General features: G+C 43.8%; 1 protein-coding gene across 4 annotated transcripts in view; it reads left to right on the forward strand.

The window, feature by feature from the left end:
• sh3rf1 (SH3 domain containing ring finger 1) overlaps positions 1–16,892 on the forward strand; it is a 70,948-nt gene that overhangs the window by 33,597 nt on the left and 20,459 nt on the right. For all 4 annotated transcript variants that reach the window (XM_021604283.3, XM_021604284.3, XM_021604285.3 and 1 more), the window contains 3 exons: positions 2,998–3,273; positions 4,131–4,226; positions 10,484–10,792. In XM_021604283.3, the coding sequence (XP_021459958.3) occupies positions 2,998–3,273; positions 4,131–4,226; positions 10,484–10,792 (681 nt within the window). The remainder of the gene's footprint in view (positions 1–2,997; positions 3,274–4,130; positions 4,227–10,483; positions 10,793–16,892) is intronic.

A 16,892-nucleotide genomic window follows, 5' to 3' on the forward strand; every position in this document is an offset into this window, starting at 1 on the left:
AGCCTCCCCGTCCCCTCTGGGTTAGCAAGTCGAGACCACCTAACCTTCCTCAGGGAGAGAACTGGGCCAGGTCCGGGGCATTTAGACTTCTGAATTACACAGACAGACATGCATACAGTGAGCCCAGCCAAGCTCATCACACCGATCCTGTACTTCCAATACTCTCATTTAAAAGGCCACCCAACAAGACCCATTCAGTGTCACACACATTCAGATAAACCAGGTTCCCATCCAACCATCCAATAAAAAAGTCCACAGGCTTTCAAAGATGATTTGTAAAAATCCAAATAACTTCACAGATCTTCATTGTAAAGGTTTTAAACACATGCTTGTTCAATGAACCATAAACAATTAATGAACATGCACCTGTGGAAAGGTCGTTAAGACACTAACAGGTAGGCAATTAAGGTCACAGTTATGAAAACTTAGGACACTAAAGAGGCCTTTCTACTGACGCTGGAAAAACATCAAAAGAAAGATGCCCAGGGTCCCTGCTCGTCTGTGTGAACGTGCCTTCGCCATGCTGCAATTAGGCATGAGGACTGCAGATGTGGCCAGGGCAATAAATTGCAATATCTGTACTGTGAGACGCATAACACGGCGCTACAGGGAGACGGGATGGACAACTGATCGTCCTCGCAGTGGCAGACCACGTGTAACACCTGCACAGGATCGGTACATCTGAACATCACACCCGCGGGACAGGTACAGGATGGCAACAACAACTGCCCGAGTTACACCAGGAACACACAATCCCTCCATCAGTGCTCAGACTGTCTGCAATAGGCTGAGAGAGGCTGGACTGAGGGCTTGTAGGCCTGTTGTAAGGCAGGTCCTCACCAGACATCACCGGCAACAACGTCTCCTATGGGCACAAACCCACCGTCGCTGGACCAGACAGGACTGGCAAAAAGTGCTCTTCACTGACGAGTTGCGGGTTTGTCTCACCTGGGGGGATGGTCGGAGTTGTGTTTATTGTCAAAAGAATGAGCATTACTCCGTCTGGGGCAGTGTCACAGCATCATCGGACTGAGCTTGTTGTCATTGCAGGTAATCTCAACGCTGTACGTTACAGGGAAGACGTCCTCCTCCCTCATGTGGTACCCTTCATGTAGGCTCATCCTGACATGACCCTCCAGCATGACAATGCCACCAGCCATACTGCTCGTTCTGTGTATGATTTCCTGCAAGACAGGAATGTCAGTGTTCTGCCATGGGCAGCGAAGAGCCTGCCCATGGGACCTGTTGGATCGGAGGGTGAGGGCTAGGGCCATTCCCCCCAGAAATGTCTGGGGACTTGCAGGTGCCTTGGTGGGAGAGTGGGGTAACATCTCACAACAAGAACTGGAAAATCTGGTGCCATGAAGAGGGAATGCACTGCAGTACTTAATGCAGCTGGTGGCCACACCAGATACTGACTGTTACTTTTTGATGTTGACCCCCCCATTTGTTCAGGGACATATTATTTCATTTCTGTTAGTCACGTGTCTGTGGAACTTGTTCAGTTTGTCTGTTGAATCTTATGTTCATACAACTATTTACACATGTTAAGTTTGCTGAAAGACGTTTCTTTTTTTGCTGAGTTTACACGTCGGATAGAAATATCATGACAGGCCTGATGGAAATTTGTCTGTAAATTTGTCTGTAAACTTTCCAAATGTTGACAAAACAAAATACGCTAGACAAGGTGGGATCTTTTTGTCTAAAATTGAATTACGTAATAAATGGCAGTGGAAACGCTTTTATGCCCAAATATTGACATAGTAACCATCATATTGAAGTACATTTGGAGTGACATGGTGTGTGTTCCTCCCACTACGCCTTGGGAAAGCATGCAGTTTATTATGGTACAGATGAAATAAGGTATGATGATCTTCACAGGGTGGTGAAAGTGCACAGTGATGAGCTTGATGCTCCTTTCCAATAAATATTGAGGGTCTTATTCTGGTGACATGATTAATGCTTGACTGTATTTCGACAAATAAAAATCTTGCTCTTTTGTCCATAATATTCTCATTTTGTAGTAGCCTTTTACCTGCATTGTATCTGCCAGCTGTAGGCTAGAGTGCACTTGTCAAGACCAGAGTGGGCACATTCACTATGTAACGCAACAATTTTTGTGACAAAACCATTAGTACAGTTGAAAATGCGATGGAAACCCATTTAACTTGTATTTTTATTCGGTACATGGGAATTTAACTGCAAAAGTCATTTTTATTTGCCCTACGTCATCACGCACAGCCTTTTCACTTCAACAAGTCTATTTGATGGAAACGCATCATTGTAAATGTGCATTCCACCAGAGATGTGTTACCATCAAATTCACTTATTGCAGATAAAAAGCTGTGCGTGATGATGTAGTGCACTTTGAACCTACTTTTGAGGTTTCTCGCTTAATTCATTTTAGAATATTCACATTAAAATCTGTTGCCAATTGGATGGAAACCAAGCTATTGATGCACATTTAGTTTACTCCTTGTTTTGGGAATGCATTTGACTTTTCTCTTGTATCTGCCTGTTCCCATAACAAGTAGGCCTTCACACTTTTCTTCCTTTGGTTTCCATAGTAACTGTTGTCTGTTTTGGGCCAAGATTATTTTCGCTACATCGTTTGGGTCTCTTTCTCGGTTAAAAAGCAAAAGAGAATGAATGTCAGTGAGAGTGGTGACTGAGGCACACACTGACTTGGTGGAAGAAAATTATACAATGAGTGAAATGCTGGCTGTGAGTGAGGGTGATGGGGTCTGTCTGAAAGTGTAGCTCTACCCAGGTCAGGGTGGTTTATTGGGTGGTTTATTCCTGATTCCCTCGTGTGGCCCATATCGACCATCACTACAACCCCTCACTGTGCTCTTGTCCCTAATGGCTCTGGTCCACAATTACACTTCTCTGGGTTTTGAATAATTCATGTGGTTCTGAGTGGTGCTCAATTATGCATGAGTCCTGATGTTTTGGTCACAGCTTGAACACTCCATCTCTCTTTCTCTCCCTTTACAGGGTGTACCCCAGCTGCCCTGTGCCAAGGCCCTGTACAACTACGATGGCAAGGAACCTGGGGACCTCAAGTTCAATAAGGGTGACATTATCATCCTCCGACGCCAGGTGGATGAGAATTGGTACCATGGAGAGATGGGCGGAGTCCACGGCTTTTTCCCCACCAACTTTGTTCAGATCATCAAGCCGCTTCCGCAGCCCCCGCCACAGTGCAAGGCCCTCTACGACTTTGAGCTGAAAGACAACGAGGCAGACAAGGACTGTCTGCCCTTCACTAAGGTGAGTTCTAGACCACTGTACAGGCCACAGCCCTACCACATAGGACATTGTCGCTAAAGCTGGAACTACAGTTTCTAGCAAGAGTTATAATTACAACCTATACTGTTTTTTCTAAGCTGTAATTTTCCTGAGTTTGGAGCATCTAACAGCTCAACAACTGTTGATTGTAAAAGCTCTGTAGCTTAACCCTGACCAAACCTCAGTGAAACTGTGTTCCTCTGTCTCTTCCTGCAGATGTGTCATGCGGATGCAAGGCATTTTTCCTCCTAGTGTAGAGGACCAGTTATCCACTCACACATCTAGAACTAGACGGCTACTGTACCATTGCTAAATGACTACATTTATCAATCTATTCTAATCAACTGAAAGGGTAGATTAGAGCTTTCTATCCTTGGCTTTTATAAGCAGTCTGCTGTTTTATCTTAATTTTTTAGAACCTTTATTTAACTAGGCAAGTCAGTTAAGAACAAATTATCTTTTACAATGACAGCCTACTGGGGAACAGTGGGTTAACTTCCTTGTTCAGGGGCAGAACGACAGATTTTTACCTTGTCAGCTCGGGGATTCGATCCAGCAACCAGTAGGCTACCTGCCGTCCCTTATGAGCAAAAACTGAAACAAACGAAAGTGCTTATCTTGTTCCTTTTTTAACAGGATCCACTGTACCGTATTACTCTAATAATGTAGCATAACTTGGCACTTCCGGGAGTTTTAATAAAACATGGTCTCGCTCTCTCTCAGCCTCCTAATTCTTCTATCCTGGGTGTTTGTTCCTAGAAGATCTGAAAATCTCCTAGTTAGCAGCATCTTTAATGACAGTCTTCCTGATAACAAGCTCTGCATCTTTTCTCTTCTAGGATGATATTCTGACTGTGATTCGCAGAGTGGACGAAAACTGGGCAGAGGGAATGCTGGGGGATAAAATTGGAATCTTCCCTATATCATATGTTGAGGTAAGCGAAATGTTCCTCCAAGTCTTAACAACCGGAGTGTCCCTGATATGTCCAGGCAAGCATTTTACCTCCGGTAAGAGGTTGGAAAGTGCTGAGTATGTTAGTGCAATCTTTTTTGTTGTTGCTTTGTCAGACATCTTGCAGAATGTACACATTAGTGCTCTCCCCTTTTGCTACACCCTTGAAAACAATCACAGTATATTTCACCAAAGTACTAAACATGCTATTAGATTGTCTGGTCATTGAGCACCTTCTGAGCAGCTTTCCAAATTCCCATGTGCCCCTTAAATACAGCCGGTGTTTGCTTAAAAAAAGCTTTAGCCATCTTTAGCTTGACATCCTGAGGTAATTCACCATTGTCCTATAAAAGTTTCCCATGATCACTGCTGAGAGAACTGTCTGTTGGTAGGAACCTTACCTGTGTAATAGACATGGGCTTGATTTCCCGATAGTGATGGAATTTAGGCTTACGAATGTTTTAACAATACGTCTTTCCTACAACGACCGCAGATGTAACATGCGTTTCCCAAAACACCACACAGAGAAAGTTCGCTAAGTGCTACTTCCGGCGCCGACAGAGATGGCCGCCTCGCTTCGCGTTCCTATGAAACTATGCAGTTTTTTTTTTTTTTTTTACGTGTTATTTCTTACATTAGTACCCCAGGTCATCTTAGGTTTCATTACATACAGTCGAGAAGAACTACTGAATATAAGATCAGCGTCAACTCACCATCAGTACGACCAAGAATATGTTTTTCGCGACGCGGATCCTGTGTTCTGCCTTACAAACAGGACAACGGAGCGGATCCCATGCAGCGACCCAAAAAAACTACTCCGAAAAAGAGGGAAACGAGGCGGTCTTCTGGTCAGACTCCGGAGACGGGCACACCGTGCACCACTCCCTAGCATTCTTCTTGCCAATGTCCAGTCTCTTGACAACAAGGTTGATGAAATCCGAGCAAGGGTAGCATTCCAGAGGGACATCAGAGACACTAACGTTCTTTGCTTCACGGAAACGTGGCTCACTGGAGAGACGCTATCCGAGGCGGTGCAGCCAACGGGTTTCTCCACGCATCGCGCAGACAGAAACAAACATCTTTCTGGTAAGAAGAGGGGCGGGGGCGTATGCCTTATGGCTAACGTGACATGGTGTGATGAAAGAAACATACAGGAACTCAAATCCTTCTGTTCACCTGATTTAGAATTCCTCACAATCAAATGTAGACCACATTATCTACCAAGAGAATTCTCTTCGATTATAATCACAGCCGTATATATCCCCCCCCCCAAGCAGACACATCGATGGCTCTGAATGAACTTTATTTGACTCTTTGCAAACTGGAAACCATTTATCCGGAGGCTGCATTCATTGTAGCTGGGGATTTTAACAAGGCTAATCTGAAAACAAGACTCCCTAAATTTTATCAGCATATCGATTGCGCAACCAGGGGTGGAAAGACCTTGGATCATTGTTACTCTAACTTCCGCGACGCATATAAGGCCCTGCCCCGCCCCCTTTCGGAAAGGCTGACCACGACTCCATTTTGTTGATCCCTGCCTACAGACAGAAACTAAAACAAGAGGCTCCCACGCTGAGGTCTGTCCAACGCTGGTCCGACCAAGCTGACTCCACACTCCAAGACTGCTTCCATCACGTGGACTGGGACATGTTTCGTATTGCGTCAGACAACAACATTGACGAATACGCTGATTCGGTGTGCGAGTTCATTAGAACGTGCGTTGAAGATGTCGTTCCCATAGCAACGATTAAAACATTCCCTAACCAGAAACCGTGGATTGATGGCAGCATTCGCGTGAAACTGAAAGCGCGAACCACTGCTTTTAATCAGGGCAAGGTGTCTGGTAACATGATCGAATACAAACAGTGCAGCTATTCCCTCCGCAAGGCTATCGAACAAGCTAAGCGTCAGTACAGAGACAAAGTAGAATCTCAATTCAACGGCTCAGACACAAGAGGCATGTGGCAGGGTCTACAGTCAATCACGGACTACAGGAAGAAATCCAGCCCAGTCACGGACCAGGATGTCCTGCTCCCAGGCAGACTAAATAACTTTTTTGCCCGCTTTGAGGACAATACAGTGCCACTGACACGGCCTGCAACGAAAACATGCGGTCTCTCCTTCACTGCAGCCGAGGTGAGTAAGACATTTAAACGTGTTAACCCTCGCAAGGCTGCAGGCCCAGACGGCATCCCCAGCCGCGCCCTCAGAGCATGCGCAGACCAGCTGGCCGGTGTGTTTACGGACATATTCAATCAATCCCTATACCAGTCTGCTGTTCCCACATGCTTCAAGAGGGCCACCATTGTTCCTGTTCCCAAGAAAGCTAAGGTAACTGAGCTAAACGACTACCGCCCCATAGCACTCACTTCCGTCATCATGAAGTGCTTTGAGAGACTAGTCAAGGACCATATCACCTCCACCCTACATGACACCCTAGACCCACTCCAATTTGCTTACCGCCCAAATAGGTCCACAGACGATGCAATCTCAACCACACTGCACACTGCCCTAACCCATCTGGACAAGAGGAATACCTATGTGAGAATGCTGTTCATCGACTACAGCTCGGCATTAAACACCATAGTACCCTCCAAGCTCGTCATCAAGCTCGAGACCCTGGGTCTCGACCCCGCCCTGTGCAACTGGGTACTGGACTTCCTGACGGGCCGCCCCCAGGTGGTGAGGGTAGGCAACAACATCTCCTCCCCGCTGATCCTCAACACTGGGGCCCCACAAGGGTGCGTTCTGAGCCCTCTCCTGTACTCCCTGTTCACCCACGACTGCGTGGCCACGCACGCCTACAACTCAATCATCAAGTTTGCGGACGACACAACAGTGGTAGGCTTGATTACCAACAACGACAAGACGGCCTACAGGGAGGAGGTGAGGGGCCTCGGAGTGTGGTGTCAGGAAAATAACCTCACACTCAACGACAACAAAACTAAGGAGATGATTGTGGACTTCAGGAAACAGCAGAGGGAACACCCCCCTATCCACATCGATGGAACAGTAGTGGAGAGGGTAGCAAGTTTTAAGTTCCTCGGCATACACATCACAGACAAACTGAATTGGTCCACTCACACAGACAGCATTGTGAAGAAGGCGCAGCAGCGCCTCTTCAACCTCAGGAGGCTGAAGAAATTCGGCTTGTCACCAAAAGCACTCACAAACTTCTACAGATGCACAATCGAGAGCATCCTGGCGGGCTGTATCACCGCCTGGTACGGCAACTGCTCCGCCCTCAACCGTAAGGCTCTCCAGAGGGTAGTGAGGTCTGCACAACGCATCACCGGGGGCAAACTACCTGCCCTCCAGGACACCTATACCACCCGATGTCACAGGAAGGCCATAAAGATCATCAAGGACATCAACCACCCGAGCCACTGCCTGTTCACCCCGCTATCATCCAGAAGGCGAGGTCAGTACAGGTGCATCAAAGCTGGGACCGAGAGACTGAAAAACAGCTTCTATCTCAAGGCCATCAGACTGTTAAACAGCCACCACTAACATTGAGTGGCTGCTGCCAACACACTGACACTGACTCAACTCCAGCCACTTTAATAATGGGAAATGATGTAAATATATCACTAGCCACTTTAAACAATGCTACCTTATATAATGTTACTTACCCTACATTATTCATCTCATATGCATACGTATATACTGTACTCTATATCATCGACTGTATCCTTATGTAATACATGTATCACTAGCCACTTTAACTATGCCACTTTGTTTACATACTCATCTCATATGTATATACTGTACTCGATACCATCTACTGTATCTTGCCTATGCTGCTCTGTACCATCACTCATTCATATATCCTTATGTACATATTCTTTATCCCCTTACACTGTGTACAAGACATTAGTTTTGGAATTGTTAGTTAGATTACTTGTTATTACTGCATTGTCGGAACTAGAAGCACAAGCATTTCTCTACACTCGCATTAACATCTGCTAACCATGTGTATGTGACAAATAAAATTTGATTTGATTTGAGGCGTGTCGATACTGATAGGATCTAAAGAAAACTGATCCGAGAGTAGCGCTGTCTTTCTCCATTCAAATCTTACATTAACATTAGAATTATTCCACAATACCGACGACGGATCAGCTCCTAGAAAGATATTATCATGACTGCACAAATTGAGGCGGCTTACCCTAATGCACTAAAATCTACATTTGGCACATCATTGCGCACATTACACATGAAATATATTGAGGCAAAAATTAGACAGCAGCCTGCAATTAGGAAAATTGAACTCAGTTGAATGAACATGAAATTGATTTCAATATTATTGAATTGTATAGGCCTATAGCCTATACTGTAGGCTATTTATCTTTTAAAGCAGTCATCTCTGTTTTCATTTGAAACATTTTCCTGGTTGTTGAGAATAGGGAGTTTCAGCACCTCGTGAAAGTGCTCGAGCTACGTTACGAACTTCCCTCTTGCACCCAATTCAGGAAACAGATAGTACCCGCTCTATATAAGCAAGACAAAGCAGAAGTTTTTAATGAATTGGCCAATGCACCCTGTGTCGTGCTTATTTAACAGTGACAGCCCATCACATTACTCTACAGTGGGAGATGTACCGTGCTACAGACCCACCCCCTTTATGAGACTCACAAATGCCATTTGACAGTGAATGAGGCATTGTCATGGTGCATTTGTAACCCAGATGGAAGTGGGAATTTACCACATGCGACTGGAAAATCCACTTGAACACCCCTCAACTGGTAATTCCTTGTGGGAAACTCCTCTAGCATCCTGAGCACCCACTTCTCCCAAATTGTAACTTCTAACATCACCTACTAAGGAAAAGGCCTCTAACAGCATTTTCTGCAGTCAAATGTAACAACAAAACATTATTTATAAAAAGCAATATATTAATGTGATTTATGAACTCTATAATTTGTTTGCAAGCATGATAGCTGTACTTTTAGTTTATTGTTGCAGCTTGTTGGCCATTTAGCCAATCCGCTTGAATGCATCCAACTGGCATTTGACTTCACAACTGTTAAATTCCCACCTCCCACATGGTTACAAACGCATCAGAGTGGAACCTTGAGAGACCTAACATAACAATCCTGTCACAACAGACAATGCCAGGAACATTTGTGAATGCTGAAGATTGTTAATTGCATTTAATTTTCCTGCTGCACCGAAACCAAACCATGACCCCACAAATACGTACTGAACCGTGGGTTTGGTGAAATGTTACACTTCTAATGGTAGAGAGAAGCCCGGGAGTGGGCAGAGGCTTGTCATAAAAGGAAGAGCAATTTGAGAATACATTTTCCGTGTGAATGCCTTTGTGAAGGTTATCTTTGACTCTGACATTGAAAATTACATTCTTAGAAGCAGAGGAGAATTTAATTTTTTTTTCTTATTTTTCATGGCACTATTCATGTGACAGATTTAGATTTTTCATAATATCCTGAGGGTGGATATTTTGAAGGGAACGGATGCAAAACAACTAATGGATACAATTGACCATGTTTTCACAGCAGAGAAATACAACATTTTCCACCAAGAAAGAACATTTTGACTCGGGTTACATAAACAAATGTGCAACTGATGACTACTGTACATTCCGCATATGTCAGACAGTAAACAGCTTTCTTTTTAAAACAAATTCTGAGCAATTCTGGAACTGTCATGGAGGACAAGCTATAATCTAGTTTTTTGTAGCCACACTTTATTGTGTCTGACTGAGTTATTTCTGTACAGTGATTTTATACTGATACCTATTCTATATTTGGTTGTATATACTTGGCTGTATATCTGATCTAGTGCTATGTGTGTACTCATTTAGCACTGCCTCTCATCAGGATTGGTGTGAAATTCTCCACTTTTATGTCCCAAGTAGATGGAGAGCAGCTCGGGGCTATCTGTGTCCTGTGATTAGCTAAACCCTTTTTAGTGTTCCTCCTTTGATTCCTACCTCACATGAAAGGCTGCTGTCTGCTCTGCTGCCTGCCTGAAAACCGTTGACTCCCTGAGCCCAAGGTTCTCTCTCAACCCCCTGGCACTGGCAGCATTCTCAGCCTACTGCTTTCTCCCATCAGATATAGGCACAGGGTGGTTCTTACTACAACTAGGTTTATTATGCAGATTGACGGCTTTCATTATCATATTAACGACAACGACTCGTTTTCTCTCCTATCTACCCCACCCCATCCTGCCCTCCTTTCCTTTCCTTCCCCTCTTCCCTCTCTCCTCCTGTAGTTTAACACAGCAGCGCGTCAGCTGATTGAGTTGGACAAGCCTGGGGACTCGAGTGGGGACTCTGGCGAGGGGGCCTCATCGGGCCCCCAGAGTAACGGTGGCCCCCACCGAGCAGGGGAGAAGAAGAACAGTAAGAAGCGGCACTCGTTTACATCCCTCACCATGTCCCACAAGCCCTGTCTGGCCCCGCCCCCCCAGAGACACTCCATGGAGATCAGTGGGCCGGTCCTCATCAGCTCCTCCAACCCCACGGCAGCCGCACGCATCGGAGAGATCAGCGGAGGACTGTCCTGCAGCGCACCCTCACAGGTGAGATAGGGGGGAGGGGAGGAGGAGATGGGAGATAGTAAGGGAGGGCTCTTCTGCAGCGCACCCTCACAGATATATACTGTATGGTGAGATGAAGGGGGAGAGAGCTTCTACGTTCCCCCTAGTCCAGTGTCTTTGTACTGTTTGGTTAGGGGTATTCAACGAGGAAGCCACTAAATGGAGAACTTTATGTCTCTCTGAAGTATTCTGTATGATCAATGGACTTGTCCAGAAGCCTGACTCTATTGTCCCCATTAATGAATTCCTCCAGAATTGACTGCATATTTTTGTTCTGAACAATATTGTCCTCTTAAACCAGAATTGGGAAAACCATCATGTTGTCCAGCATAGCAGCCTCATTTGTCTATGGTTGGCTGTCTGTACTATGGACAAGCGTATTATCACTGCCATTTATTTCATGGGATAGCTGATGATAGACTCTTGGAAATGGACTGTCACCAAATCTGTCATAGCCCTCAGTGTGTGTCCAGCCTCCTGCCCATGTCGGCTCCACACTGTTCATCTGGGCCTGTTAATCAGGGGTAATGAGTGAGAGAGAGGAACAGGGGGAAACAATGAGCACGCAAGATTCTCACGCAACAAGCACAAACAAGTAGATTGAACTAACATTCTTGTTTTCATCCGATGTTTGTTTCCCTGACAAAGATTCCTAGTCTCCTTCTGTCACCACACACTTCCCTCCCTCTCCCCCCCCGTCATTCCGAACAGGCCATCGCTCCGTCCAAGCGTTGGAAATCATGGATGCGTGACTCCACTCGCCCGCAAAAAAGACTGCAGCTTAGCCCCGAGGTTTCCACAGCAACCTCAGAATGGCAACAACTCACAGCTGCTCTGGTTGCCTGGCACTGTAGAGAGAGAGGGGCTGGGGACATGACAGACACACAGTCAGACAGATTTGTCAGCGTCTTAGGCAGACGTTCTGTGACCGACGGAAGCTGTGAAGTGAGGAAACCTTTAGAATGTTGCTTAGTTTTTTGAAGCTGAGCAGAGAACAGTGTAGAGGAGAACTGCCTCACCCCAGCCTGCCTGGTATACAGAGTAGGGACTTTTATACTGACATTGCAAATGACCATATACTCGTTATATGAAGATCAGATGTTGACTTCATCTTATCAGTGTTTTTTGCTTTGAAGTGTCAAAATAATGAGTCTTTCTGAAATGTGTTTTTAAATTAAGCCAACAAGGCTTTGTCTGTGGTTTGACAGCATTCATATTAAAGTAACATGCAAAACATTACTGAGTTACAGTTCATATAAGGAATATCAGCCCCTAATCTATGGATTTCACATAATTGGCAATGCCCTCCAATAATATTGGCACCCTTGGTAGATATGAGCAAAATGTGCTGTGAAAAATGTTTCTTTGCTGTTTATCCTCTTGGTCTATCATTCAAAATATTTACAAAAATCAAACCTTTAATTGAAGTAAAATGATTGAAAAAAATGTATGTGAAATAAATTAAATATTCTTCTCCGAAACATGTGTGCCACAATTATTGGCACCCCTAGAAGTTATTTTGAGTAAAATCTAACTGAAGTATATTCCCATTCATATTTTACATTTTAAGTTCATCTGAGTGATTAGGAACGCTTAAGTGGTAAGCCTGTTTTACTGGGGTATAAATATGAGTTGACAAGTTCCCATAGTCATCCTTCACTATGGGAAAGACCCGAGAATATAGTAATGATGTGCGACAAAAGGTTGTTGAGCTGCACAAATCAGGAAATGGCTATAAGACAATAGCTCAAAGGTTTGAAAATGCCCATTTCCTCTATCAGGGCAATAATTAAGAAATGTAGCTGTTAGCAATCGGCCTGGAAGAGAACGTGTGTCTATATTGACCCCACGCACAGTGAGGAGGATGGTTCGAGTTGCCAAAGAATCTCCAAGAATCACAGCTGGAGAATTGCAGATGTTAGTTGGGTTTTGTGTTGGGTCTTGTACATAACCACAAGTTGTTTGGGAGGGTTGCCATAAAAAAGCCTTTGCTGTCATCAAACAACCAACTCAAGCACCTACAGTTTGCCAAACGTTACTGGAATTTTCAATGGGACTGGATTCTATGGTCAGATGAGACCAAAATAGAGCTTTTTGGAAACAAACACCAGAGGTGGGTTTAGCGTAGAAAGAATGATAGCCATGCCGAAAATGTACCTCATCCCCACTGTGACGTATGGTGGTGAGTCTTTGATGTTATGGGGCTGTTTTTTTTCCAAAGGCCCTGGACAACTTGTTAGGATACATGGTATTATAGACTCCAGCAGATATTAAATTATTACCAGCAGATATTAGATATTGCCAGCAGATATTAAATCAAAACTTGACTGCTTCTGCTAGGAAGCTTAAACTGGGCTGTGGTTGGATCTTCCAGCAGGACAATGATCCAAAGCACACCTCAAAATCAACACAAAAACGGTTCACTGACCACAAAATCAAGGTTTTGCCACGGCCATCCCAGTCCCCTGACCTAAACCCCATAGAAAACCATTGGAATGAGCTGAAGAGCAGAGCCCACAAGCGTGGACTTCGGGATCTGGAGAGATTTTGTATGGACGTGTGGTCTCAGATCCCTTGCCATGTGTTCTCCAACCTCATTATGCATTATAGGAGAAGACTCAGATCTGTTATCTTGGTAAATGAGGTTGCACAAAGTATTGAATGAATAATTTTGGCACACATTTCAGATTTAAAAAAATAAAAATAAGAATACATTTTTTTCTTCCAATTTAACTTTAAAGATTTGATTTGTGTGAATATTTTTGAATGAATGACAGAGGATTTACAATGATTGTTTTTTTTTTTTTACAGCCAGTTTTGGTAATATTTTCCAAGGGTGCCAATATTAGTGGAAGGCACTGTAGATATGCATCTGTTGGTCACAGATACCTTAAAAAAGGGGTAGGGGCTTGGATCAGAAAATCAGTCCCTATCTGGTGTGACCACCATTTGCCTTATGCAGCTCAACACATCTCCTTTTCATAGAGCTGAGTATGCTGTTGATTGTGGCCTGTGGAATGTTGTCCCACTCCTCTCAATGTCTGTGGGAAGTTGCTGGGTATTGGCAGGGAACTGAAACATGTCGATCCAGAGCATCCCAAACATGCTCAATGGGTGATATGTCTGAGTATGCAGGCCATGGAAGAATTTTCAGCTTCTAGGAATTGTGTACAGGTCTTTGCAACATGTGGCCTTGCATTATCATGCTGAAGCATGAAGTGATGACTGCAGATAAATGGCACGACAATGTGACTCAGGATCTCATCACGGTATCTCTCTGCATTCAAAATGCCATTGATAAAATGCAAATGATGTTCGCTGTCCATAGCTTATGCCTTCCCATACCATAACCCTACCGCCACCATGGGGTAGACTGTTCACAATGTTGACCTATCAATGAAATTCAACTTTGGAGTACTTTAAATGAAGTTATGGGCAGAACGACAAATTCAACTCCATCTTTCATCGAATCAGATGGCTTATTCATCACAAAATCATTTGATGTTGCCAAATTATTTAATGATTATTTCATTGGCAAAGTGAGCAAACTTAGGCAGGAAATGCCAACAACGAACAGTGAGCAGTTGTATTCATGCATAAAAAAATGAATAATGAAAGAAAAGCATTGCAAGTTACAATTTTGTAATGTTAGTGTGGGAGAGGTGGGAAAATTGTTATCGGTCAATAATGACAAACCACCTGGCATTGACAACTTACAGTAAATGGAAAGCTACTGAGGAAGGTAGCTGACTCTAGCCACTCCTTTCTGTCATATTTTTAATCTGAGCCTAGAGGAAAGTCTTTGTCCTCAGGCCTGGAGGGAAGCCAAAGTAATTCCGCTACCCAAGAGTGGTAAAGCGGCCTTTACTAGTTTTAATAGCAGACCTATAAGCTTGTTGCCAGCTCTTAGAAAACTGTTGGAAAAATAGTTTTTGACCAAATACAATGCTCTTTCTCTGTAAACAAATTCACAACAAACTTTTCAGCATGCTTATAGAGAAGGGCACTCAACACGTACTGCACTGACACAATTGACTGATGATCGTTTGAAAGGTATTGATAATAAGAAGATTGTGGGAGCTGTGCTGTTAGATTTCAGTGCAGGCTTTGATATTATTGATATTACGATAGATAACCTGTTGTTGAGAGAACCTGTGTTATGGCTTTTCAACCTCAGATAGCTCTGAATCCATGATATGGCTATCTAGTAGAACTGAGGGTTTTCTTTAATGGGAGCTTCTCCTAATGTCAAACATGGAAATTGTGGTGTACCGCAGGGCAGCTCTCTAGGCCGTCTACTCTTTTAAATTTTTAGCAATGACCATGCCTCTGGTATTAAACAAAGCATGTGTGTCCATGTATGCTGATGATTTAACCATATATGCATCAGAAACCACAGGTAATGAAGTCACTGAAACCGTTAACAAAGAGTTGCAGTCTGTTTTGGAATGGGTGGCCAGTAATAAACTGGTCCTGAACATCTCTAAAACTAAGAGCATTGCATTTGGTACAAATCATTCCTTAAGTTCTAAACCTCAGCTGAATCTGGTAATGAATGGTGTGGCTGTTGAACAATTTCAGTAGACAAAATAACTTGATTGTAAACTCATGGTCAAAACAGATTCAATGGTTGTAAAGATGGGTAGAGGTCTGGCCATAAAATAGAGATGCTCTGCTTTTTTGACACCACACTCCAAAAAGCAAGTTCTGCAGGGTCCAGTTTGGTCTAATCTTGATTATTGTCCAGTCGTGTGGTTCAGTGCTGCAAGGAAATGCCTAGTTAAGCTGCAGCTGACCCAGAACAGAGCAGCACGTTTTGCTCTTAACTGTAATCAGAGGGCTGATATAAATACTATGCATGCCAGTCTCTCTTGGCTAAGAGTTGAGGAGAGACTCACTGCATCACTACTTCGTTTTCTAAGAAACAATGTGTTGAAAATCCCAAATTGTTTGCATAGTCAACTTACACACAGCTCTGACACACACACTTATCCCACCAGGGGTCTTTTCACAGTCCCCAGAACAAATTTAAGAAAGCATACAGTATTATATAGAGCCCTTATTGCATGGAACTTCCTTCCATCTCCTATTGCTCAAATAAACAGAAAACCTGGTTTCAAAAAACAGATGAAGCAACACCTCACGGCGCAACGCCTCTCCCCTATTTGACCTAGATAGTTTGTGTGTATGCATTGATATCTAGGCTACGTGTGTCTTTAATTATTTTTTTTTTAATGTAGTTCTGTCCTGTTCTTGTCTATTGATGTTCTGTATTATGTTTTGTGTGGACCCCAGGAAGAGTAGCTGCTGCTTTTGCAACAGCTAATGGGGATCCTAATAAAATAGCAAAACGGTCGCCCACAACGTCATACACGCTGTCTGCAGTTGAGGCCGGTTGGACGTACTGCCAAATTGTCTAAAACGATTGGAGGTGGCTTATGGTAGAGAAACTAACATTCTATTATCTGGCAACAGCTAACCATCTAACTAGCATTTGCTTGTACATTTATTAGCTAGCCATCTAACTAGCGATTAGCATTAGTGGCTAACACGATTTAGCCACAACTTGCTAATGAAAGACAAATTATGTAGATGTTTGCACATGTAAGAAACAAAAATAATTATAGAACGCTTGTGGATTTATATTAAGAAGCAAGCAGAAAATTGCCTCAGCATTGATGCATAACCATGCAGAATGAAAGCAAATGTCTCATGGTCGAGCAACAACAAATGTGCTCCTTGAGTGATGGGGCGGGGCTAGGTCTGTGTAGAATGCGGCATGGCGACAGAACTGAAAGATGACTCAAATAGTGGAGTAAACTATCACATTTAACAAACCAAACTACTGTTATAAAACTCAAACCAGTCCGTGCATCAATACCGGTATATGGTATTCCGCCCAACCCTAGGGTCCTCTTCTGTCTCACCTTCCGGGGCTCAGGGCTGCAACACAGCCCAGACACACTGGCATGATTTACCCACAGCTTCCCCTCGTAAACAGAAGCCACACAAAGCCCTTCTACAACTGGTGGCATACCTTAGTGCTCTCGTATGTGTGTGTTCACTATGCTATCAGAGCATG

Source organism: Oncorhynchus mykiss, chromosome 5 (genome assembly GCF_057628025.1).
Source record: "Oncorhynchus mykiss isolate SJ-2025 chromosome 5, ASM5762802v1, whole genome shotgun sequence".
Lineage (NCBI taxonomy): Eukaryota > Metazoa > Chordata > Actinopteri > Salmoniformes > Salmonidae > Oncorhynchus > Oncorhynchus mykiss.